This window comes from Nerophis ophidion, linkage group LG07 (genome assembly GCF_033978795.1).
Source record: "Nerophis ophidion isolate RoL-2023_Sa linkage group LG07, RoL_Noph_v1.0, whole genome shotgun sequence".
NCBI lineage: Eukaryota > Metazoa > Chordata > Actinopteri > Syngnathiformes > Syngnathidae > Nerophis > Nerophis ophidion.
In genome coordinates, this window is record NC_084617.1 from 32,342,821 (window position 1) to 32,367,177 (window position 24,357).

Consider the following 24,357-nt stretch of genomic DNA (forward strand, 5'->3'; position numbering starts at 1 on the left):
ACGTAGCAGTGCTTGGTGCGTGCGTGCGCGTACACGAGTGTCGACGTGCGTGCACGCAGTAGAAATCAAATGTTTGATCTTTTCTTTAAAACTTAAGTCAACGAGCCTCCAACAGTCCGCTGGAGCGCATAAAAAGCAACATTTATTCCTCATTTATTGCAAACACATTTGGCTTTTTCATTCTTGTTTGGACTTCATCGAACGTGTTGCCAGGCAACGTGAAGACAACAAAGTCCACCGGATAAGTTTTTTTCCGCGAACAAAATGAACTCCAAGTAAGAAAAGTGTCTTTATTTAGGTTGTTGTGGATGAAATGTTGGCGGTTTTGTGTGCCACAAAAAAGGCGAAATGTTGACTTTTGCGAGGAAAGTGAAGCTAAGCGAGCTAGAAACCCGGAAGTTGACTCTTCTCCCCTTCTCCGCCAGAAACACCAAAGATCCCAAGACTAACGGCCTTCCAATCACCAAGTCCGGCAAGTAAAAGAGTTTACACAAGATCACAAGTGTTAACACAAGTTCACAAGAGTTTACACAAGTTCACAAGAGTTTACACAAGTTCACAAGAGTTTAAAACGGCATCGTTCATAATAAATTATCAAAATACTGCTTGTGTTGGCTTCAGGGACCTTTTCCTCTGTTGCACCTCTGTGGGAAAAAGCAGTTGCTTTGCTCGCTATGCTGACCGAAGCGTTTTCTTCACTTTGTGACTTTTGTGTGTCTTCCAATGTCTCAGCTGCAAAGAAGGCACATCAAGGAGTCATAGGTCAGATCTCCCAAATTCCAGGACTTTCTCCCATCGTCAGCACAGGTGAAGACAAGAAGAACATCGGCAAGAGAGTTGGAGTTCTTGACAGCGACTCAGAATACATCAAACTGGCAAAACAAGGAGGTCACAAAGGTATTATATTATTAAATTATTATTATAAAATGTATCATAAACTGTAGGGAGGACACAGGTATTATATTATTCAATCATTATAAAATATATCATAAACTGTCGAAACAAGGAGGTCAAAAAAGGCATTCATATTATTCAATCATTATTATAAAATATATCATAAACTGACAAAACAAGGTAAATGGTTGTACTTGTATAGCGCCTTTCTACCCCTTTTTAAGGAGCCCAAAGCGCTTTGACAGTATTTCCACTTTCACCCATTCACACACATTCACACGCCAATGGCAGGAGCTGCCATGCAAGGCGCTATACCAGGACCCATCAGGAGCAAGGGTGAAGTGTCTTGCCCAAGGACACAACGAGGATGGTAGAAGGTGGGGATTGAACCAGTAACCCTCAGATTGCTGGCACGGCCACTCTCTGAACTTCGCCACGCCGTCCCCCAATAATATGTCATAAACTGGTGAAACAAGGAGATCACAAAAGTGTTATGTTATTCAATCATTATTATAAAATGTCAGAAACTAGTGAAACAAGGAAGTCACAAAGGTATTATATTATTCAACCATTATTATAAAATATATCATAAACTGACGAAACAAGGAGGTCGCAAATGTATTATATTATTCAATAAGTATTAAATACATCATAAACTGGTGAAACAAGGAGGTCGCAAATGTATTACATTATTCAATAAGTATTAAATATATCATAAACGGGCGAAACAAGGAGGTCGCAAATGTATTATATTATTCAATAAGTATTAAATATATCATAAACTGGTGAAATAAGGTGGTCACAAAGCTATTAATATTATTCAATATTTATTATAAAGTATGTCAAACTGGCAAAACAAGGAGATCACAACGGGATTATCTTATTCAATCAATATTATAAAATATATAATAAACTGGCAAATCCATTTCTACCGCTTATTCCCTTTTGGAGTCGCGGGGGACGCTGATGCCTATGTCAGCTAAAATCGGGCGGAAGGCGGTGTACACCCTGGACAAGTCACCACCTCATCGCAGGGCCAACACAGATAGACAGACAACATTCACACGCTAGGGCCAATTTAGTGTTGCCAAGCAACCTATCCCCAGGTGCATGTATTTGGAAGTGGGAACCCACGCATTCACGGGGAGAACATGAAAACTCCACACAGAAAGATCCCGAGCCTGGGATTGAACCTAGGACTGCAGGACCTTCGTATTGTGAGGCAGACGCACTAACCCCTCTTCCACCGTTACATATGCATCCATATTATTAAATAATTGTTGTAAAATATATCATAAACTGGTGAAACAAGGAAGTCACAAAGGTATTATATTATTCAATCATTACTATAAAATGTAACAAACCGGTTCAACAAGGAGGTCACAAAGGTATTCATATTATTCAATAATTATAAAATACATCATAAATTGGTGAAACAAGCAGGTCACAAAGGTATGTTTCAAGTTTTATTCGTCACCTGCAGAGTGAAATGCTTTTTTCCATGCTCTTCAGATATTGCGTGCAGTGGGATCCAAACACTAGTTGCAGAACCTAATACACTAAATACCAAAAATACAAAAATTTGAATGGCTCTAAAGTACATTAATTACAAGACAATAAGTTGCACAATAAGTTACAGTAGTTATGGGAGAGGTATCAGTACAAGTAGAAGTACAGTAGTCAAATACAGTACCAATGCAAGATCAAGTAGTATAACAGTATATACAGTATAGGAAGCAACAAATACTAAGGTGTCTACAGTTCTTTGGCAGTTGAGTAGTGACAGTAGTATGAACAAAGGTAATGGAACAGTATGACTTCTTAATAGTCTTGTTTTTACATTATTTACAGTCATTGAATGAACAGTATTGTAGTCCGGTAATTACAGTGGTAGGTAAAGTGATTCTTGTGTGTGCGGTTTTGTGCAATTGTGATAAAGTGTTAATCAGCGATGCAGTTGACCAGTCTGATGGCTTGGGGATAGAAGCTCCTCCTGAGTCTCTCCGTGTTGGCCTTGAGACTCCGGTAGCGCTTGCCTGACTGCAACAGTGAGAAGAGGCAGTTGATTGGGTGGCTAGAGTCCCTCACTATCCTCTTGGCCTTGGATCTACACCGCCTGGTGTAAATGCTGCAGATGGTTGGGAGCACACCTTAATGGTGCGCTCGGCTGATCTGGCCACTCTCTGCAGTCTGTTGCGGTCGTGTGCGGTGCTATTCCCAAACCAGGAGGTGATGTTTCCAGTCATTACACTGTTGTGCATGACTACAAGTTTCTGAGAATCTTGTGGTTTAGCTTGAACTTCCTGAGTCTCCTGAGGAAGTAGATACGCTGCCGTGCCTTTTTCACCACGTTGTCTATATGTGTGTGGTCCAGGACAGTTCTTCTGATATTGTCACTCTGAGGTATTTGAAGTTGGTCACTCTCTCGACCGACGTACCGTCTATGCTGAGGGGACTGTTGTTCCTTGCCCCCCGTCTCCTAAAATCCACTATGATCTCCTTGGTCTTGCTGATGTTCAGGGCGAGGTGGTTCTCCTGACATCACAGTGCCAGGTTCTTCACTTCACTCAGGTAGGCCATGTTATCGTGTCCGGAGATCAGGCCCACCACAGCTGTGTCGTTAGCATATGTGGTCTTTGATTATCTTCTGTAAGCACTTCATGGCTATGGGGGTGAGGGCTACAGGGCGGTAGTCGTTGAGGCAGGCAGGAGCAGATTTCTTGATTGGAACAGGGACAATGGTGTTTTTTTTTCATAAAGGTGGGAATGACGTACTCTTCAAGGGACAGATTGAATATGTCTGTGAATATCGGTGCCAGTTGGCCAGCACAGACTTTTAGGACGCAACCGGGGATGCCGTCTGGCCCTGTGGCTTTCCTGGTATTCACCTTCTTAAAGGTTCTCCTCACGTCGTGTTCTGTTATGCTGAATGCTGAGTCTCCATTGCCAGTGGCCATACCCTCTTTTGCGGCGGCACAAAGGCTGCTGTTTGAACATGCAGCCTCAAACCGTGCATAAAAGGTATTTGGCTCATTTGCCAGTGAGACATCAGCATGCACCATGGGTGGGCTGCCTTTGTCATTTATCATCGTTCTGAGTCCTTGCCATACATCTCTGGAGGTATTATATTATTCAAAAAATATTATAAAATATAAACTGGTGAAACAAGGAGGTCACAAAGGTATTTTATTAAATATTTTTTATAAAATATATCAAACTGGTGAAACAAGGAGGTCACAGAGGTATTATAGTATTCAATCATTATTTTAAAATATATCAAAATGGTGAAACAAGGAGGTCACAAAGGTATTATATTATTCAATCATTATTTTAAAATATATCAAAATGGTGAAACAAGGAGGTCACAAAGATATTATATTATTAAATTATTATTACAAAATATATCATAAACTGGTGAAACAAGGAGGTCACAAAGGTATTATATTCAATAATTATTATAAAATATATCATAAACTAGTGAAACAAGGAGGTCACAAATGTATTCATATTATTTAATAATTATTATAAAAATATAAACGAGTGAAACAAGGAGGTCACCAAGGTATTCATATTATTTAATAATTATTATAAAATATATCAAACTGGTGAAACAAGGAGGTCAGAAAGGTATTATAATATTATTCAATCATTATCAAATGTATTATAAACAGGCGAAAGAAGGAGGTCACAAAGGTATTCATATTATTTGATAATTATTATAAAATTGATCATAAACTGGTGAAACAAGGAGATCACAGAAGTATTATTAAACTGTTATAATATATATCATTAACCGGTAAAACAAGGAGGTCACAAAGGTATTTATATTATTCAATAATTATTATAAAACATCATAAACTGGTGAGAGGAGGAGCTCAGAAAGGTATTCATATTATTAAATTATTATTATTAAAAATATCTTAAACTGGGGAATGAGGAGGCCACAAGTATTATATTATAAAATAATTATTATGTACTAATTCAATTACTGCACACTATTTTATAAATATGAATAAAACAAATATAAATATTATTCACAAAATGACAGAATGTTAAAATTCAACATTACTAGATTATATTTGTAAAAGTACTACATGTTATTAACTTATATTAAAGTTACGGCATATTAGTATGTAGATATTATTGATAAAACTACTGTATATTGTTAAAGTTACTGCATATCACTATGTAGATTTTATTGATAAAACTACTGTACATTATTAAAGTTACTGCATATTATACTACATTATATTTGTAAAGTATTACATATTAGTATTTTTATTATTAATGTTACTACATATTACTATGTAGATATTATTTATAAAACTACTGTATATTATTAAAGTTACTACATATTACTAGATTATATTTGTAAAAGTACTACATATTAGTCATTTATAAAGTTACTGCATATTACTAGATTATATTTGTAAAAGTACCTCATATTAATAATTTATATTATTAAAGTTACTGCATATTACTATGTAGATTTTATTCATAAAACTACAAATTTGTAATTTATATTATAAAGTTACTGCATATTACTAGATTATATTTGTAGAAGTACCTCATATTAGTAATTTATATTATTAAAGTTTCCGCATATTACTCTGTAGATTTTATTTATAAAACTACTGTATGTTATTAAAGTTACCGCATATTACTAGATTATATTTGTAAAAGTACTACATATGAGTAATTTTTATTATTAAAGTTACTGCATATTACGATGTAGTTTTTATTGATAAACCTACTGTATATTATTAGTTACTGCATTTACTATGTAGATTTTATTTATAAAACTACTGTATATTATTAAAGTTACTGCATATTACTATGTAGATTTTATTGATAAAACTACTGTTTATTATTAAAGTTACATCTTATTATGAGATTATATTTGTAAAAGTACTACATATTAGTAATTTTTATTATTAAAGTTACTACATATTACTATGTAGATTTTATTGATAAAACTACTGTATATTATTAAAGTTACTGCATTTACTATGTAGATTTTATTTATAAAACAATATTATTAAAGTTACTGCATATTAATATGTAGACTTTATTGATAAAACTACTGTTTATTATTAAAGTTACTGCTTATTATGAGATTATATTTGTAAAAGTACTACATATTGGTAATTTTTATTATTAAAGTTACTACATATTACTATGTAGATTTTATTGATAAAACTACTGTACATTATTAAAGTTACTGCATTTACTATGTAGATTTTATTTATAAAACTATATGATTTTATTTGTAAAACTATATTATTAAAGTTACTGCATATTACTATATAGATTTTATTGATAAAACTACTGTTTATTATTAAAGTTACTGGTTATTATGAGATTATATTTGTAAAAGTACTATATATTAGTAATTGTTATTATTAAAGTTACTACATATTACAATGTAGATTTTATTGATCCAACTACTGTATATTATATGTGTATGTATATGTATAAAATTTAGGGTTATATAAATTAACATTGATTGATTGATATTATTAAAGTTACTGCATATTACTGGACTATATTTGTAAAAGTACTATATGTTGGTAATTTTTCTTATTAAAGTTACTGCATATTACTATGTAGATTTTATTGATAAAACTACTGTATATTATTAATGTTACTGCATATCACTAGATTATATTTGTAAAAGTACCTCATATTGGTCATTTATGTTACTAAAATGACAATACATTATTATATTATATCATCTAAATGATTGTATATGAATATATAAATTAAAATATTACTAAATGTCAATGTAATAAAAATGTGAATGTGAGGTTTAATGTGTTGTATTATTACTACTTTCTATGATGAAGATGATTCTTTTTAGGACTTCTGTACTTCGATGAGACCAACAAGTCATGCTCCACGGACCTGCTGCTGGACGCTCCAGTAGAAGCTCTTGGAAATCTCAGGTACCTTTGTCTCAATCTAAGACTCAGGACACTGGTGGCGTGCCTGCAGGTCCCTGCAAGTCTGGGCCATGGATGACACTCATCCAATCAAGCTTTTTGTTGTCATGACAACATCTTGATGACTTGGTTGTCCTGGAAGTTGGTGTTAGGACCCCAGTAGAAGAAGCACTAAAATAAATCTTCTTTTCTACTTTGCATCAGTGTGGTCTGCAACAAGGAGAAGAAAGGTCAGGAAGGTTCCTCACAAAGATCCCTGCCTCCTTTCTGGACTGACAACATGTCTACCTGGGAACGAGACGACGGCAGCACAGACAAGGTTAGTGTGTACTCTGATTTTTAATCAACTTGACTTATTTTCACAACTTTATTGGAGGAATGTCATATAACAAGGTCAGTGCAGACTCTGGTTTCTAATCAACTTGACTTATTTTCCAACTTTATTGGAGGAATGTCATAACACAAGGTCAATGCCTAACCTGATTTCTAATCAACTTGGACTTATTTTCACAAATTTATTGGAGGAATGTCATAACACAGGGTCAGTACCTATTCTGATTTCTAATCAACTTGACTCATTTTGACAACTTTATCGGAGGACTGTCATAAAACAAGGTCAGTACCTACTCTGATCTCTAATCAACTTGACTAAGGCCTTATTTTGACAACTGTATTGGAGGAATGTCATAAAACAAGGTCAGTACCTACTCTGATTTCTAATCAACTTGACTAAGGCCTTATTTTGACAACTTTATTGGAGAAATGTCATAAAAAAAAGATCAGTACCTTCTCTGATTTCTAATCAACTTGAATAAGGTATTATTTTGACGACTTTATTGGAGAAATGTCATAAAACAAAGTCAGTATCTACTCTGATTTCTACAAACCCCGTTTCCTTATGAGTTGGGAAATTGTGTTACATGTAAATATAAACGGAATACAAAGATTTGCAAATCCTTTTCAACCCATATTCAGTTGAATGCACTACAAAGACAAGATATTTGATGTTCAAACTCATAAGCTTTATTTTTTTTTTGCAAATAATAATTAACTTAGAACTTCATGGCTGCAACACGTGCCAAAGTAGTTGGGAAAGGGCATGTTCACCACTGTGTTACATCACATTTTCTTTTAACAACACTCAAACGTTTGGGAACTGAGGAAACTAATTGTTGAAGCTTTGAAAGTGGAATTCTTTACCATTCTTGATTGATGTACAGCTTAAATGTTCAACAGTCCGGGGTCTTGTAGTCGTATTTTACACTTCATAATGTGCCACACATTTTCGATGGGAGACATTTCTGGACTGCAGGCGGGCCATGAAAGTACCTGCACTCTTTACTACAAAGCCACGCTATTGTAACACATGGCTTGGCATTGTTTTGCTGAAATAAGCAGGGGTGTACATGAAAACGTTGCTTGGATGACAACATATGTTGTTCCAAAACCTGTATGGACCTTTCAGCATTGAAGGTGCCTTCACAGATGTGTAAGTTACCCATGCCTTGGGCACTAATACACCCCCATACCATCAGAGATGCTGGCTTCTGAACTTTGCGCCTATAACAATCCGAATGGTTATTTTCCTCTTTGTTCCGGAGGACACCACGTCCATAGTTTCCAAATATAATTTGAAATGTGGACTCGTCAGACCACAGAACACTTTTCCACTTTGCATCAGTCCATCTTAGATGAGCTCAGGCCCAGCGAAGCCGGCGGCGTTCTTTTGTGTTCTTGATAAATGGCTTTCGTTTTGCATAGTAGAGTTTTAACTTGCACTTACAGATGTAGCGACCAACTGTAGTTACTGACAGTGGTTTTATGACGTGTTTCTGAGCCCATGTGGTGATATCCTTTACACACCGATGTCGGTTTTTGATGCAGTACCGCCTGAAGGATAAAAGGTCCGTAATATCGCTTATGTGCAGTTATTTCTCCAGATTCTCTGAACCTTTTGATGATTTTACGGACCGTAGATGGTAAAATCCCTAAATTCCTTGCAACAGCTCGTTGAGAAATGCTGTTCTAAAACTGTTCGACAATTTGCTTACAAAGTGGTGACCCTTGCCCCATCCTTGTTTGTGAATTACTTAGCATTTCATGGAAGCTGCTTTTATACCCAATCATGGCACCCACCTGTTCCCAATTAGCCTGCACACCTGTGGGATGTTCCAAATAAGTGTTTGATGAGCATTTCTCAACTTTATCAGTATTTATTGCCACCTTCCCCAACTTCATTGTCACGTGTTGCTGGCATCAAATTCCAAAGTTAATGATTATTTGCAAAAAAACTATTTTTTATAAGTTTTAACATCAAATATGTTGTCTTTGTAGCAAATTCAACTGAATATGGGTTGAAAATGATTTACAAATCATTGTATTCTGTTTATATTTACATCTAACACAATTTCCCAACTCATATGGAAACGGGGTTTGTAATCAACTTGACTTAATTTGACAACTTTATTGGAGGAATGTCATAAAACAAGGTCAATACATCCCTCATACTCTGATTTCTAATCAACTTGATTAAGGCCTTATTTTGACAACTTTATTGGAGGAATGTCATAAAACAAGTTCTGTACCTACTCTGATTTCTAATCAACTTGACTAAGGCCTTATTCTGAACTTTTTTGGAGGAATATCATAAAACAAGGTTAATACATCTCTCATACTGTGATTTCTAATCACACTTTAAAAAATTAACTTAATAAAGGGACCAGCGGTAGAAATGGATGGATGGATGGATGGATGGATGGATGGAAAGTCCATATGTTGACAACTTTTTTCAAAGGATTGTCATGAAACAAGGTTAATACATCTGTCATACTCTGATTTCTAATCAACTTGACAAAGATCATATTTTGACAACTTTATTTGAGGAATGTCATTAAACAAGGTCAATACATCACTCATACTCTGATTTGTAATCACACTTTTAAATCAACTTAACAAAGACCATATTTAGACAACTTTACTGGAGCAATGACATAAAACAATAGTTTCCAAACATGTTCTGGCACAAGGCATACATACATATATATATATATATATATATATATATATATATATATATATATATATATATATATACATATATATATACATATATATATATACATATATATATATATATATATATATATATATATATATATACATACATATATAATATATTATCCCCATTTCAATATGATTTGGGAAAGTGGGTTGGATGAAAATATAAACGGAATACGATGATTTGCAAATAATTTTCAACCCATATTCAGTTGAATATGCTACAAAGACAACATATTTGATGTTCAAACTGATAAACATTTTTTTTTTAGCAAATAATCATTAACTTTAGAATTTGATGCCAGCAACACGTGACAAAGAAGTGTGAAAAGGTGGCAATAAATACTGATAAAGTTGAGAAATTCTCATCAAACACTTATTTGGAACATCCCACAGGTGATGTGAATGCTTCCATTAAAATCTCCTGATGATTGAGGGAACCCCTCATCATGAAACAGTTCTGTAGAGATGTAGTCCTGTGATTTTTTCCACACCTACATATATATACATATATATATATATATATATATATATATATATATATATATGTATACCTTGTGCCAGAAAATGTTTGGAAACTATTGTTTTATATATATATATATATATATATATATATATATATATATATATATATATATATATATATATATGTAGGTGTGGAAAAAAATCACAGGACTACATCGCTACAGAACTGTTTCATGAGGGGTTCCCTCAATCATCAGGAGATTTTAATGGAAGCATTCACAAACAATGGTTTATACAGGGCAAAGAGTGGGTGGGTACAGGCAGGCGTAGGGTGTGGTGATTGGCTCATGTGTTACTTAGGAGGTGTTTCCGTCTGTGGCGGCATATTGGAATGATTTCACTGCGCTTGTTGAGGGATGACAAATCTGGATGATATATAATAAACAGTTTCTCTTTTAAGCATAGGTTGCATCTTTTATTACCACTGTTGTAAGGTGTGCTGGATGCAAGAATTTGCCATGTTATTGAATATTCAAAATTATTGTCTTTGAGGTTCCAAATGTGCTTGCGTAGTTCTGTAGAAGTCCGCAAAGTCTGATTTCTAAAGGAGGCCTTGTGATTATTCCATCTGGTTTTAAACGCTCCTTCGGTTAATCCTACGTACGTGTCGGATGTGTTATTGTCCTTGTGTGTTACCTTTGCTTGGTAAACGACTGATGTTTGTAAGCACCCTCCGTTGAGAGGGCAATCAGGTTTCTTGCGACAGTTACATTCCTTATTGGTTTCAGAGTCGTTTAGTCTGGGGGTAGGCAGTCCTTTTGCAATTGCTCTGTTGTGGTTTGAAATGATTTGTTGCATGTTATTCATACAGCTGTAGCTCAATTTAATGTTGCTCTTGTTGAATATTTTTCTTAGGGTGTTGCCTTTGGGGAAGTGTTTGTCGATCAGAGTGAGGAACTTGTGGCCGATATTGGTTGAGACGTTTTTGCTGAATGGGGGGTTGTACCAGATGATGTTGTTTCGTTTTCTGCTCTTTTTTAAGTTGGTTTCCTGGCATGGGTTCATAGGTGAGGGTGAAGTTGTATCCGCTTTCATCAAGTGCTTTCTGGTACGGGGGGGTTGCTTGGTCGAATTCAGCTTTGCTGGATGACAGCATCGATAGCCTTTTATTAATTCCGGTAGGTATTCTTTTCGTGGTGGTGGGTGGGTGGTTGTTGTCATGGTGCACGTATTGGAGTGTTGTGTTGGGTTTCGTGAATGGTTGGTAGCTGTTATTTCTCAGGTTGAAAGTGACGTCGAGGAAGTTGACGGTTTGCTTGTTGGCTTCAATCGTGATCCGTAGGCCGTTCTCTTTGAAGATTTGGCATATGCGCTTGGTATTCTCGCTGCTCCTTGGCGAGGCGCGGCACACTGCCAGTCCGTCATCACGGTAAATACCAAGGTTCAGGTTGAGGCTAGCAAGCTGGGAGAGGAGGAAACTCCAAACGAGTTCACACGTTTCTGCTCCGTCAAGATTCCCCATAGTAACGTCAAATGTTGAATTGTTCTTTTTTTGCCATGGTGTACTGTTGCGGATGAGTATGGAGTTCTTTGTGTGGATGATGATGTTTCTTTCGTTGCCTGTGATTGAGTCGTAGTCCGAGGCGAAGTCTAGTGCTTGGGTCAGTAGGTCTTGCGTGATGGAAGGGAAAAATTATTCGATGTCGAAGGAGATAAAGTTGTGTTGTTGTTTGTCTTGGATGTTGTTAAACCATTTGATTACTGCTGCTGTATTTCTCCATTGGTTAAGTGGTGTTTTGTTCTTGATTTTTGTGTTGAGTCTGTCCAGGATTATTTTGCTGATTTTTCCTATGTCAGATTTAGTTTAGTTTATTAGTCGGCATGTTGGGTTATTTGTGAAGTTGGGTTTGTGGTCCTTCAATGTGATGAAGGCTTCCTTGTTGGCTGTGGCGTCCACCCTGTCCTCAATATCCAGTTTGTACGACAAGTACGTAGGATTAACCGAAGGAGCGTTTAAAACCAGATGGAATAATCACAAGGCCTCCTTTAGAAATCAGACTTTGCGGAATTCTACAGAACTCAGCAAGCACATTTGGAACCTCAAAGACAATAATGTTGAATATTCAATAATATGGCAAATTCTTGCATCCAGTACATATTACAACAGTGGTAATAAAAGATGCAACCTATGCTTAAAAGAGAAACTGTTTATTATATATCATCCAGATCTGTCATCCCTCAACAAGCGCAGTGAAATCATTCCAATATGCCGCCACAGACGGAAACACCTCCTAAGTAACACATGAGCCAATCACCACACCCTACGCCTGCCTGTACCCACCCACTCTGTGCCCTATATAAACCATTGTATGTGAATGCTTCCATTAAAATCTCCTGATGATTGAGGGAACCCCTCATGAAACAGTTCCATAGAGATGAAGTAGTCTTGTGATTTTTCCCACACCTACATATTGCGCTCTACCACGGTATCGAGCACTATTCTCTGGATAATCCAATCAAGACATATATATATATATATATATATATATATATATATATATATATATATATATATATATATATATATATATATATATATATGTGTGTGTGTATATATATATGTATATATACATATATATGTATACAAACACACATACATACATTTATATACATACATTAACATATATATATATATATATATATATATATATATATATATATATATATATATATATATATATATATATATATATATATATATATATATATATATAATATATATACAAACCCCGTTGAGTTGGGAAATTGTGTTAGATGTAAATATTAACGGAATACAATGATTTGGAAATCATTTTCAACCCATATTCAGTTGAATATGCTACAAAGACAACATATTTGATGTTCAAACTGCTAAACTTTTTCTTTTTCGCAAATAATCATTAACTTTAGAAATTGATGACAGCAACACGTGACAAAGAAGTTGGGAAAAGTGGCAATAAATACTGATAAAGTTGAGGTATGCTCATCAATCACTTATTTGGAACATCCCACAGGTGTGCAGGCTAATTGGGAACAGGTGGGTGCCATCATTGGGTATAAAAGCAGCTTCCATGAAATGCTAAGTCATTAACAAACAAGGATGGGGCATGAGTCACCAATTTGTGGCGCATTATGAAGTGGAAAATACGACAACAAGACCCAGGACTGTTGAACAACTTAAACTGGACCACCACCCGCCACCTCAGGAAGGGAAAGCAGTGCACTGTCTACACCGTGTATGGTGAGGATGGGGTTCTGCTGACCTCGACTGCGGACGTTGTGAATCGGTGGAGGAAATACTTCGAAGACCTCCTCAATCCCACCAACACGTCTTCATAATGAGGAAGCAGTGCCTGGGGAATCTGTTGTGGGCTCTCCAATTTCTGGGGCTGAGGTTGCCGCGGTAGTTAAAAAGCTCCTCGGTGGCAAGGCCCCGTGGGTGGATGAGATCCGCCTGGAGTGCCCTAAGGCTCTGGATGCTGTAGGGCTGTCTTGGTTGACAAGACTCTGCCGCATCGCGTGGACATCGGGGGCGGTACCTCTAGATTGGCAGACCGGGGTGGTGGTTCATCTCTTTAAGAAGGGAAACCGGAGGGTGTGTTCCAGCTATTCTGGGATCACCATCCTCAGCCTCCCCAGTAGGGCTGCAAATCTTTGGGTGTTCCACGATTTGATTCAATATCCATTCTTGGGGTCACGATTAGATTAAAAATCAAAAAATGTTTTTCAATTCAACACGATTCTTGATTCTAAAAAAAATATTTTTTTCCCATTTAAAAGGATTCTCTATTCATTCAATACATAGGATTTCAGCAGGATCTACCCCAGTTTGCTGACATGCAAGCAGAGTGTAGTAGATTTTTGTAAAAAGCTTTTATAATTGTAAAGGACAATGTTTTATCAACTGATTGCAATAATGTAAATTTGTTTTAAATATTAAACGAACCAAAAATATGACTTATTTTATCTTTGTGAAAACATTGGACACAGTGTGTTGTCAAGCTTATGAGATGCGATGCAAGTGTAAGCCACTGTGACACTATTGTTCTTTTTTTTTTTTTTCATAAATGTCTGATGATAATGTCAATGAGGGATTTTTAATCATTGCTTTGCTAAAATTATAACTAATATTGATACTGTTGTTGATAATATTCATTTTTGTTTCACACCTTTTGGTTTGTTCTGTGTCGTGTTTGTGTCTTCTCTCAATTGCTCTGTTTATTGCAGTTCTGAGTGTTGCTGGGTCAGGTTTTGTTTTGGAATTGGATTGCATTGTTATGGTATTGATGTGAATTGTTTTGTTGGATTGATAAAAAAAAAAAAAGAATCCCTTTTTTAAAAATGAAAATCGATTCTGAATCGCACAACGTAAGAATCGCGATTCAAATTCGAATCGATTTTTTCCCACACCCCTACTTCCCAGTAAGGTCTATTCCGGTGTACTGGAGAGGCAGCTACGCCGGTTGGTCGAACCTCGGGTTCAGGAGGAACAGTGTGGTTTTTGTCCTGGTCGTGGAACTGTCGACTAGCTCTATACTCTCAGCAAGGTCCTTGAGGGTGCATGGGAGTTTGCCCAACCAGTCTACATGTGCTTTGTGGATTTGGAGAAGGCATTCAACCGTGTCCCTCGGGAAGTCCTGTGGAGACTGCTCAGAGAGTATGGGGTATCGGACTGTTTGATTGTGGCGGTCCTTTCCCTGTATGATCAGTGTCAGAGCTTTGTCCGCATTGCCGGCAGTAAGTCCGACACGTTTCCAGTGAGGGTTGGATTCTGCCAAGGCTGCCCTTTGTCACTGATTCTGTTAATAATTTTTATTGACAAAATTTCTAGGCGCAGTCAGGGAGTTGTGGGGATCCAGTTTGTTGGCTGCTAGGATTACGTCTCTGCTTTGAGTATGAAACGACTGGGATGAGAATCAGCACCTTTAAGTCCGAGTTCATGATTCTTGCCCGGAAAAGTGTGGAGTGCCATCTTTGGGTTGGGGAGGAGACCCTTCCCCAAGTGAAGGAGTTCAAGTACCTCAGAGTCTTGTTCACGAGTGAGGGAAGAGTGGATCGTGACATCAACAAGTGGGACGGTGCGGCGTCTTCAGTAATGCGGACGCTGTAACGACCCGCGTGGTGAAGAGGGAGCTGAACCAGAAGGCAAAGCTCTCAATTTACCGGTCGATCTACATTCCCATCCTCACCTATGGTCATGAGCTTTCTGTTATGACCGAAAGGAAAAGATCATGGGTAAGCAGCCGAAATAAGTTTCCTCCGTATGGTGACGGGGCTCTCCCCGGGAGGAGCTCAATGTAAAGCCGCTACTCCTCCACATGGAGAGGAGCCAGATGAGTTGGTTCGGTCATCTGGTCAGGATGCCACCCGAACGCCTCCCTAAGAAGCTGTTTAAGGCATGTCCAACCGGTAGGAAGCCACGGGGAAGACCCAGGACACGTTGGGAAGACTATGTCTCCCAGCAGGCCTGGGAACGCCTCGGGATCCCCCAAAAAGAACTGGAAGAAGTGGCCGGAGAGAGGAAAGTCTGGTCTTCCCTACTTAGGTTGCTGCCCCCGCGACCCGACATCGGATAAGCGGAAGAAGATGGATAAATGGTAGAAACTTACAGTATGGATGTACAAACTTACAGTATTGATGTAGAAACATACTGTGTCGATGTAGAAACGTATGGTATGGACGTAGAAACGTACAGTATGGATGTAGAAACTTACAGTATGGATGTAAAAATGTACAGTATGGGTGTCGAAACATACTGTATGGATGTAGAAACGTACAGTTTGGATGTAAAAATGTACAGTATGGGTGTAAAAACATACAGTATGGATACAGTATGCATGGGAAAAAGTACAGTATGGGTGTAGAAACATACAGCATGGATGTAGAAATGTACAGTGTGGATGTAGAAACTTACAGTATGGATGTAGAAACTTAGTGTGGTTGTAAGAATGTACAGTATAGATGTAAACTTACAGTATAGATGTAGAAACTTACAGTATGATGTGGAAACATACTGTATAGATGTATAAATGTACAGTATGGATGTAGAAACATACAGTATGGATGTGGGAATATACTGTATAGATATAGAACCGTACTGTATAGATATATAAACATACAGTATGGATGTAGAAACTTATAGTATGGATGTAGAAACATACATTATGGATGTAGAAACGTACTGTATTGATATAGAAATGTGCAATATGGATTTAGAAACGTATTGTATAGATATAGAAACGTACAGTATGGATTTAGAAACATACATTATGGATGTACAAACGTATATTATGGATGTAAAAATGTACAGTATATATATAGAAACACAGTATGGATGTAGAAACTTACAGAGTGGATGTAGAAACTTATAGTATGGATGTAGAAGGAGGGAGACAAATAGTCGTCACGTCAACACTTAACATTGTGTTACTTTGTGTGACTTTGTGTTGTACAGAAAAAGAAGGTTCCTGACAAACAGTTGGTCCAAAAACAGATGCCCGTCTTTATGAAGGACAACATTAAATTCAGGAGAACGTAAGTTTCTGTACTCAAAAAATGGCACATTTTTATTTACTATATGTAAATATGTCTATAAGTATATACTTATTTAAATATGCTCAGACGTGTGTGTGTGTGTGTGTGTGTGTGTGTGTGTGTGTGTGTGTGTGTGTGTGTGTGTGTGTGTGTGTGTGTGTGTGTGTGTGTGTGTGTGTTAAAGTGTCTTTTTTACAACAACATTGCAAAATGAGGCTGCTTTAAAAAGTACTTGAATTGATTATTAGGCTTACTTTGACTAAAATGATCGTTGAAGTTATTTTTCACACAACTTCATCTCAACTAGCTAGCAAGGTGGAAGCTAACACTCTCGGCGAAGCTGAGAGCACATCCTCCTTCCCAATGTCCCACATCATGTCTTTATTAATGATAGCAATAATACATCATGTCTAGTAATAATAAGAATAATACTGCATGCCTTTTATAATAATAACAATAATACATCATGTCTTTAATAATAATACCAATACATTTAATGTCATAGTGCCTAGCAGGGAACTCAAGGTTACTTCACAATAGAATAACATACAATAAACAACACAACAGAATAACATACAATAAACAACACAAAAGAATAACATGCAATAAACAACACAATGATATAACATACTATAAACAACACAATAGAATAACATACAATAAACAACACAACAGAATAACATACTATAAACAACACACCATAATAACATACAATAAACAACACAACAGAAAAACATACAATAAACAACACAATTGAATAACATACTGTACCACTTTCTGGTTGCGGGATCTCGATGACGGGGAATAGTCAGGCTTGGTTAGCAGACTTTTACAGACTTTTTATTTTATTTTTCTTTCTACTCTGTTGAGTTTCTCTTTTTATATTTTATCGAGTCTCTCTTTCACTCTCCGTCCCCCTCAGTCTCTCTGGGCTCCCTCCTCTTTCCGGGCTCTTCACGCTGCTTTAAATAAATAGACAGGTGATTTGGACAACCTGTTCCAGCTGGGTTATACACTCACCTGCAGCTGCTTTGTAGCCGGCTTCCGCACATGCTCCGCCCACAGAAGACGCATGGACCACGCCCCCTCCACATGCCTCCACCGCCAGTCCTAAGCCGGGCAGCTGTCCGGCCGCCCGTGGAGGGCCGTGAGAGGAAGTCGGCCACGGCCATTCGCACATGCGGTGTAGCCACTGGAGTGGTTTGTGGTCCGAGCAGAGACTGACGGCGCGTCCCAGCAGGTAGCACCGCAGGGCCCCGACCGCCCACCAGATGGCAAGGCACTCCGTCTCTACCGTGCTGTACCTCGCCTCCCAGTCCAAGAGCTTCCGGCTGATGTATAACACGGGGAAGTCGACCCCCACCACCCGCTGGGACAGCACCGCCCCCAGTCCCCTTCCCGGCCGCGTCCGCCTTCAGACAGAAGGGGATAGTAAAATTGGGCATGTGCAGAACCACCTCCTCACAGAGGGCTTTCTTTACCTTCATAAACACCTGCTGGCACTGCTCCATCCACTGGACCAGCTCTGGGGCACCCTTTCGGGTGAGGTCAGTCAGTGGGCTGGTCAGGTCTGCGAACCGGGGAATGAACCGGTGGTAGTAGCCCACCAGTCCCAAAAAACTGCCTCGCCTCTTTTATCGTCTTGGGGGGTGGACAAGCCGCGATCCCCGCTGTCTTGTCCACCTGCGGTCGCACCTGTCCCCCTCCCCAGTGGTACCCCAAATACTGTACCTCCCTCCGGCAAACTGCGCACTTTGCGGCGGGTTGGCGGTGAGCCTCAGGGACTCGATCACTGCCCCCACCCGCCGCATGTGCTCCTCCCAGCTGCTACTCTGGATGATGACAGCATCCAGGTAGGCAGCTTCATATGCCGCGTGAGGGCGCAGCACCCGGTCTACGATGCGCTGGAACGTGGCAGGCGCACCGAACAAGCCAAATGGAAGTGTCACAAACTGGTATAAACCTTCCGGAGTGGAGAAGGCCGTTTTGTCCCGGAACTCTGGTGATAAGGGAATCTGCCAGTAGCCCTTTGTTAAATCCAGTGTCGTAAAAAAACAAGCAGTGCCCAGCCGATCCAGGAGCTCGTTGACCTGAGGCATTGGGTATGCGTCACACCGTGACACCTCATTCACCTTGTGGTAATCCACACAGAACCGCACGGACCCATCCTTCTTCCCTACCAGAACAATGGGGCTGCACCATGCACTGTGGGATTCTTCTATTACCCCCAATTCCAGCATTGTTTTTAATTCCTCCCGAACAATTTTGCGCTTTTGTTCGGGTAGCCGGTATGGCCGAGACCGCACCGTAGCCCCAGGGCTAGTCTCAATGGAATGCTGGAATAGGTTTGCGCGCTCAGGCCGAGGGGAGAAGACGTCAGAGAAGCGCCATTGTGGCTTAGCAACATTTGCTTTCTGTGCTAACGTGAGCAGATGTTCACAGGGAAGGGATGAGGGTGGGGCGAGTGCGGGACCTCGAGCCCGAACTCCTCCTGTTCCTCTACTGCGCCTCCTTTTATGCTTTCAGCAGGTTCAGATGGTATATTTGCGTGTCTCCTCCCCGGTCCGAGCGTCAAACCTCATAATCCACATTGCATTAGTGGGCACTCCCACCGTACATGACCAGGTTGGCCGAACTTCCAGCACACCTGCCCTGGTGTGCGAAGCGCCGTCTGTGGGGGAAGCCCCACCTCAGCAGCGCTCGGACCCTGCAAAAGAGGAGGAATACCTGACAGATTATAACCCCAATTTTCTCCCCCGGATGAGACTGTTGTAGGTCGTTGGCGCCTCCTGCGCGGTGTTGGGGTGTGTCGTGTGGAAACCTGTCTGTGGGTCGCGTCCAACTCTACTGGTTGAGGTCTCCTCATCGCCGGCGTTGGCCCCTCTTTGCGCGGGCCGTTAGCGCGGGCCGTTAGCGCGGGCTGTTAGCGCGGCGCCGATATCGGCCGCTTGGTCCCCCTTCAGGCCACCTGCTCTCGTCCCGCCTCGCTGTGGACAGCCAGGTGGTCTTCTGCCAGTGTCACCGCTGTTTGTAGGTCCCGTGGGCGGTGGTACCGGATCCACGCCGAGGTCCGCTCCGGGATGGCCGCCAGGAACTGCTCAAGCAGGATAAGTTCATACATTTCACTGTCATACCTGGTAGGATGCAGCTATCGTGTGGCCGCGTCACGCAACTGCTGGCCCATTGCAAATGGCCTGTCCTCTGCGCCCAGCCTCAGGGCCCGGAAGTGGCGCCGGTGGACCTCCGCTGAACTGCCCACTCGGTCCAGGATGGCCCTCCTCAGGTCCAGGAACATCCGCTGGTAGGCTCAACGCTGCCCGCTGTGCTTTGCCTGCCAGCAGTGGCAGCAATCTCACCCCCCCATTCCTCCTCTGGCCACACACATGCCGTCACCGTGGCCTCGAAGACGTCCATGAAGGCTTGCGGGTCTTCCGTCTCGCCCATTTGCTGCATGGTGGGTGCCTGCAGGATCCCCTGCTGAGCCATCTGCTGGCTGACTGCCTTCATCTGCTGGTGGTTTGCTGTTGCTACTTCTGTCATCACTTGCCCCCCAGTGCTGTCAGGGGATTCTGCTCATACATTTTTCCTTTTCCCTTATGTCACTTGCCGGTTGGGCACCACTGTACCACTTTCTGATTGCGGGATCTCGCTGACAGGGAAAAATCAGGCCGGGTTAGCAGACTTTTTCTTTTCTTTATCTTTCTACTCCGTTTAGTTTCTCTTTTTATATTTTGTCGAGTCTCTCTCCTTTACTCTCCGTCCCCCTCAGTCTCTCTGGGCTCCCTCCTCTTTCCGGGCTCCTCACGCTGCTTTAAATAAAGAGACAGGTGTTTAGACAACCTCTTCCAGCTGGGTTATCCACTCACCTGCAGCTGCTTCGTAGCCGGCTTCAGCACATGCTCCGCCCACAGGCGACGCATGGACCACGCCCCCTCCACACATACAATAAATAACACAACAGAATAACATACAATGAACAACACAATAGAATAACATACAATAAACAACACAACAGAATAACATACTATAAACACACACCATAATAACATACAAATAAAAAACACAACAGAATAACATACAATAAACAACACAACAGAAAAACATACAATTAACAACACAATTGAATAACATACAATAAACAACACAACAGAATAACATACAACAAACAACACAACATAAATACGTACAATAAACACAACAGACTAACATACAATAAACAACACCATAGAATAACATACATTAAACAATACAACAATAACATACAATAAACAACACAACATAATAACATACAATAAACAACACCATAGAATAACATACATTAAGCAATACAACAGAATAACATACAATAAACAACACAATATAAAAACATACAATAAACAACACAACAGAATAACATACAATAAACAACACAATACAATAACATACAATAAACAACACAATGGAATAAAGGTGAGTGAGACGGAGTAGGCTTTAAATGCTGATGTGTCACAGATGTAAGAACTTTGCAAAATGACTTCATGTTTTGAAGAAGAGGAAATCTTCTCACACTTTACATGTTAGCATGTGTTTGTGAGTGACCCACTTTACATGTTAGCATGTGTTTGTGAGTGACCCACTTTACATGTTAGCATGTGTTTGTGAGTGACCCACTTTACATGTCAGCATGTGTTTGTGAGTGACCCACTTTACATGTTAGCATGTGTTTGTGAGTGACACACTTTACATGTTAGCATGTGTTTGTGAGTGACACACTTTACATGTTAGCATGTGTTTGTGAGTGACCCACTTAACATGTTCGCATGTGTTTGTGAGTGACCCACTTTACATGTCAGCATGTGTTTGTGAGTGACCCACTTTACATGTTAGCATGTGTTTGTGAGTGACACACTTTACATGTTAGCATGTGTTTGTGAGTGACACACTTTACATGTTAGCATGTGTTTGTGAGTGACACACTTTACATGTTAGCATGTGTTTGTGAGTGACCCACTTTACATGTTAGCATGTGTTTGTGAGTGACCCACTTTACATGTTAGCATGTGTTTGTGAGTGACCCACTTAACATGTTAGCATGTGTTTGTGAGTGACCCACTTTACATGTTAGCATGTGTTTGTGAGAGAGTAGATTACAAACATAATAAAGAAAGAGAGGTAGTTAACATGTCAGGTGTCAGGTAATAGACAGCATCTATTGCTGTATGGCCAGTGTTTTATATAGCTGGATGGAGTGCGGAATGAAGGACTTCTTCAATCCAACACTGTGGGAACCAAGCTGAAGGAGCCTGGATGACAGTGGAGTATGAACTCCACTGTCCCTCAATTGTCTGCTGGAGTGGATTGTCCATGATGGCCAGCACTTTGTCCACTGTCCTCCTGTGCCTCACTGACACAAACACTTTGTCCTGCTGTCCCTCACTGACACAAACACTTTGTCCTCCTGTCCCTCACTGACACAAACACTGTCCAGTGTCCTGGTGGTGCTCCCCCAACAAACCACTGCAAAGTACAGGGCACTGTCAACAACAGACAGATAAAATATCTCCAACAGCTTGCTGCACACATTAAAGGACCTATGCTACCTCAGGAGAAAGAGTCTGTTCATGCCCTTCTTGTAAACAGCTTTGCTTTTGTCCTTCCAGTCCTGTCTGCTGTTCAAATGGACTCCCAGGTACTTGTACTGCCCCACTACTGCCACCTCCCGGTTCCACAGGGGTCATTCTCTTCTTGAAGTCCATGACCAGCTCCACGTTAAGGAGCAGATGGTTCGCCTGAGACCACTCCACAAAGTCAGCGATCAGTGTCCTGTACTCCAATTCCTGTCCCTCTCTGATACACCTGACCACAGCAGAGTCATCAGAGTATTCTGCAGGTGGCAGGACCTGGAACTATACTGGAAATCTGAGGTGTACAGGGTGAACAGGAAAGGAGACAGGACTGGGGAGCATCTACACCACTGACCACAGTATCCAACAGGGAGCTCCCCAGTCGCACAAACTGGGGCCTGTCAAACAAGTAATCAGTGATCCAGGTGACAGTGGATGAACTGACACCCATCCTGAGCAACTTAACTTGTCAGTCATCAGAATTGGCTGAATGATGTTAAAGGCACTGGAGAATTCAAAGAACATGATCCTCACAGAGCCCCTTCCCCCGTCCAGGTGAGAGTGAGCACAATGCAGAGGGTAGATAACAGCAACATCCCCTCCTACATGGGGCTGATATGCTAACTGCAGAGGGCCTAGGGAAGGAGCCACCAGGGGTCTCTGCTGATCCAACACAAGTATCTCGAGGACCTTCATGACATAAGACGTCAGGGCAACAGGTCTGAAGTCATTCAAGCCCGATGGGATGGGCTTCCTGGGCACTGGCACTTTGCAGGATGGTTTCTATAGCGCTGGTATCCTTTCTGACTTCAGACTCAGGTTGAAGATAAAGTACAGGATCTCAACCAGCTGAGCAGCACAAGTCTTCAGGACCCAGGGGTTGACTCAGTCAGGGCTTGCTGACTCGGCTGGGTTGACTCTCCAGCTGACGTCTCACATGTCGAGGTGTCAGACACACCAGGCTGGCTTTCTCAGTGGGGGTTGAAATGGGGAGATAAGAAACAGCAGTGGCAGGCAACAGTGAAAGAGTTTGTGGATTGATGGTCAGGGGAGGTGAGGACAGGAGTAGTGGGGGAGGGCCAGTAAGCATGCATCGCTAAATCTATTAAAAAAGAAATTCAGCTGGTTGGCACGATCTCCACCCCCATCCAGCAGTTTGGTTTTATTGTTGAAGCCTGTGATAGTGTCAATGCTCTTCCACACATCACAAGTGTTATTCTGTTGGAGTTTGACCTCTAGCTTCCTTCTGTAGGAATCTTTTCCTTCTTGCAGATGAACATTAAGCTGCCACTGTATCCTCCTCAACTCATCCCGATCACCAGATCTGAAGGCTAGCTTCTTTTTATTCAGCAGCACCTTTAGCTGGCTGGTGATCCAGGGCTTGTTATTGGGGTAACAGTGGACAGTTCTTGTTGGGATGATGGAGTCCTCACAGACATGTATGTAGTCTGTGATGCAGTCTGTGATGCTGTCAATGTCTGTCCTGTAAGGCTTACGGAGCACGTCCCAGTCTGTGGTCTCAAAACAGTCCTGCAGGGCGATACATGCTTCCTGGTTCCGCCTTCACGCTGATTTTTTTTGGACAGGCAGCCTCCTCACAGCAGGAACATAATGAGGTGGTAGTTCACCAGATTGTGATCAGACCGTCCCTGGGGGGCAGGGCAGAGGCACTGTATGCATATTTTGAATTGGCATTCAGTAGGGCCAGAGTATTATTGTCCCGTGTTGCACAGTGTACATATTGGTAGAAAGTGGGTAAAATTGAGTCCAAAGAAGCATGATTAAAGTCACCCAAACTGAGTATGAGGGCTTCGGGGTGTTTG

At 40.3% G+C, this 24,357-nt stretch overlaps 1 protein-coding gene across 2 annotated transcripts; it reads left to right on the top strand.

Annotated features, from left to right (window-relative positions):
* The first annotated feature begins 2 nt into the window (after positions 1–2).
* Positions 3–23,866, top strand: LOC133556250 (uncharacterized protein C7orf57 homolog). 2 transcript variants are annotated; one of them, XM_061905986.1, is made up of 7 exons: positions 3–275; positions 426–472; positions 733–897; positions 6,755–6,839; positions 7,041–7,155; positions 16,852–16,931; positions 22,571–23,864. In XM_061905986.1, exons 1-7 carry the CDS (start codon positions 265–267, stop codon positions 22,701–22,703), a joined length of 636 nt encoding a protein of 211 aa, XP_061761970.1. In that variant the 5' UTR covers positions 3–264; the 3' UTR covers positions 22,704–23,864. The 2 variants fall into 2 exon arrangements, with proteins under 2 accessions (XP_061761970.1, XP_061761968.1); XM_061905984.1 differs by lacking the exon at positions 3–275 and having other exon boundaries at positions 282–472; positions 22,571–23,866.
* The last annotated feature ends 491 nt before the right edge of the window (positions 23,867–24,357 follow it).

Coding starts and splice junctions, on each gene's coding strand:
- LOC133556250 (XM_061905984.1), top strand. CDS start 349: ATGTTGACTTTTGCGAGGAAAGTGAAGCTAAGCGAGCTAGAAACCCGG. Junction 898..6,754: donor AAAACAAGGAGGTCACAAAG/GTATTATATTAT, acceptor GATTCTTTTTAG/GACTTCTGTACTTCGATGAG. Junction 6,840..7,040: donor GAAGCTCTTGGAAATCTCAG/GTACCTTTGTCT, acceptor ACTTTGCATCAG/TGTGGTCTGCAACAAGGAGA.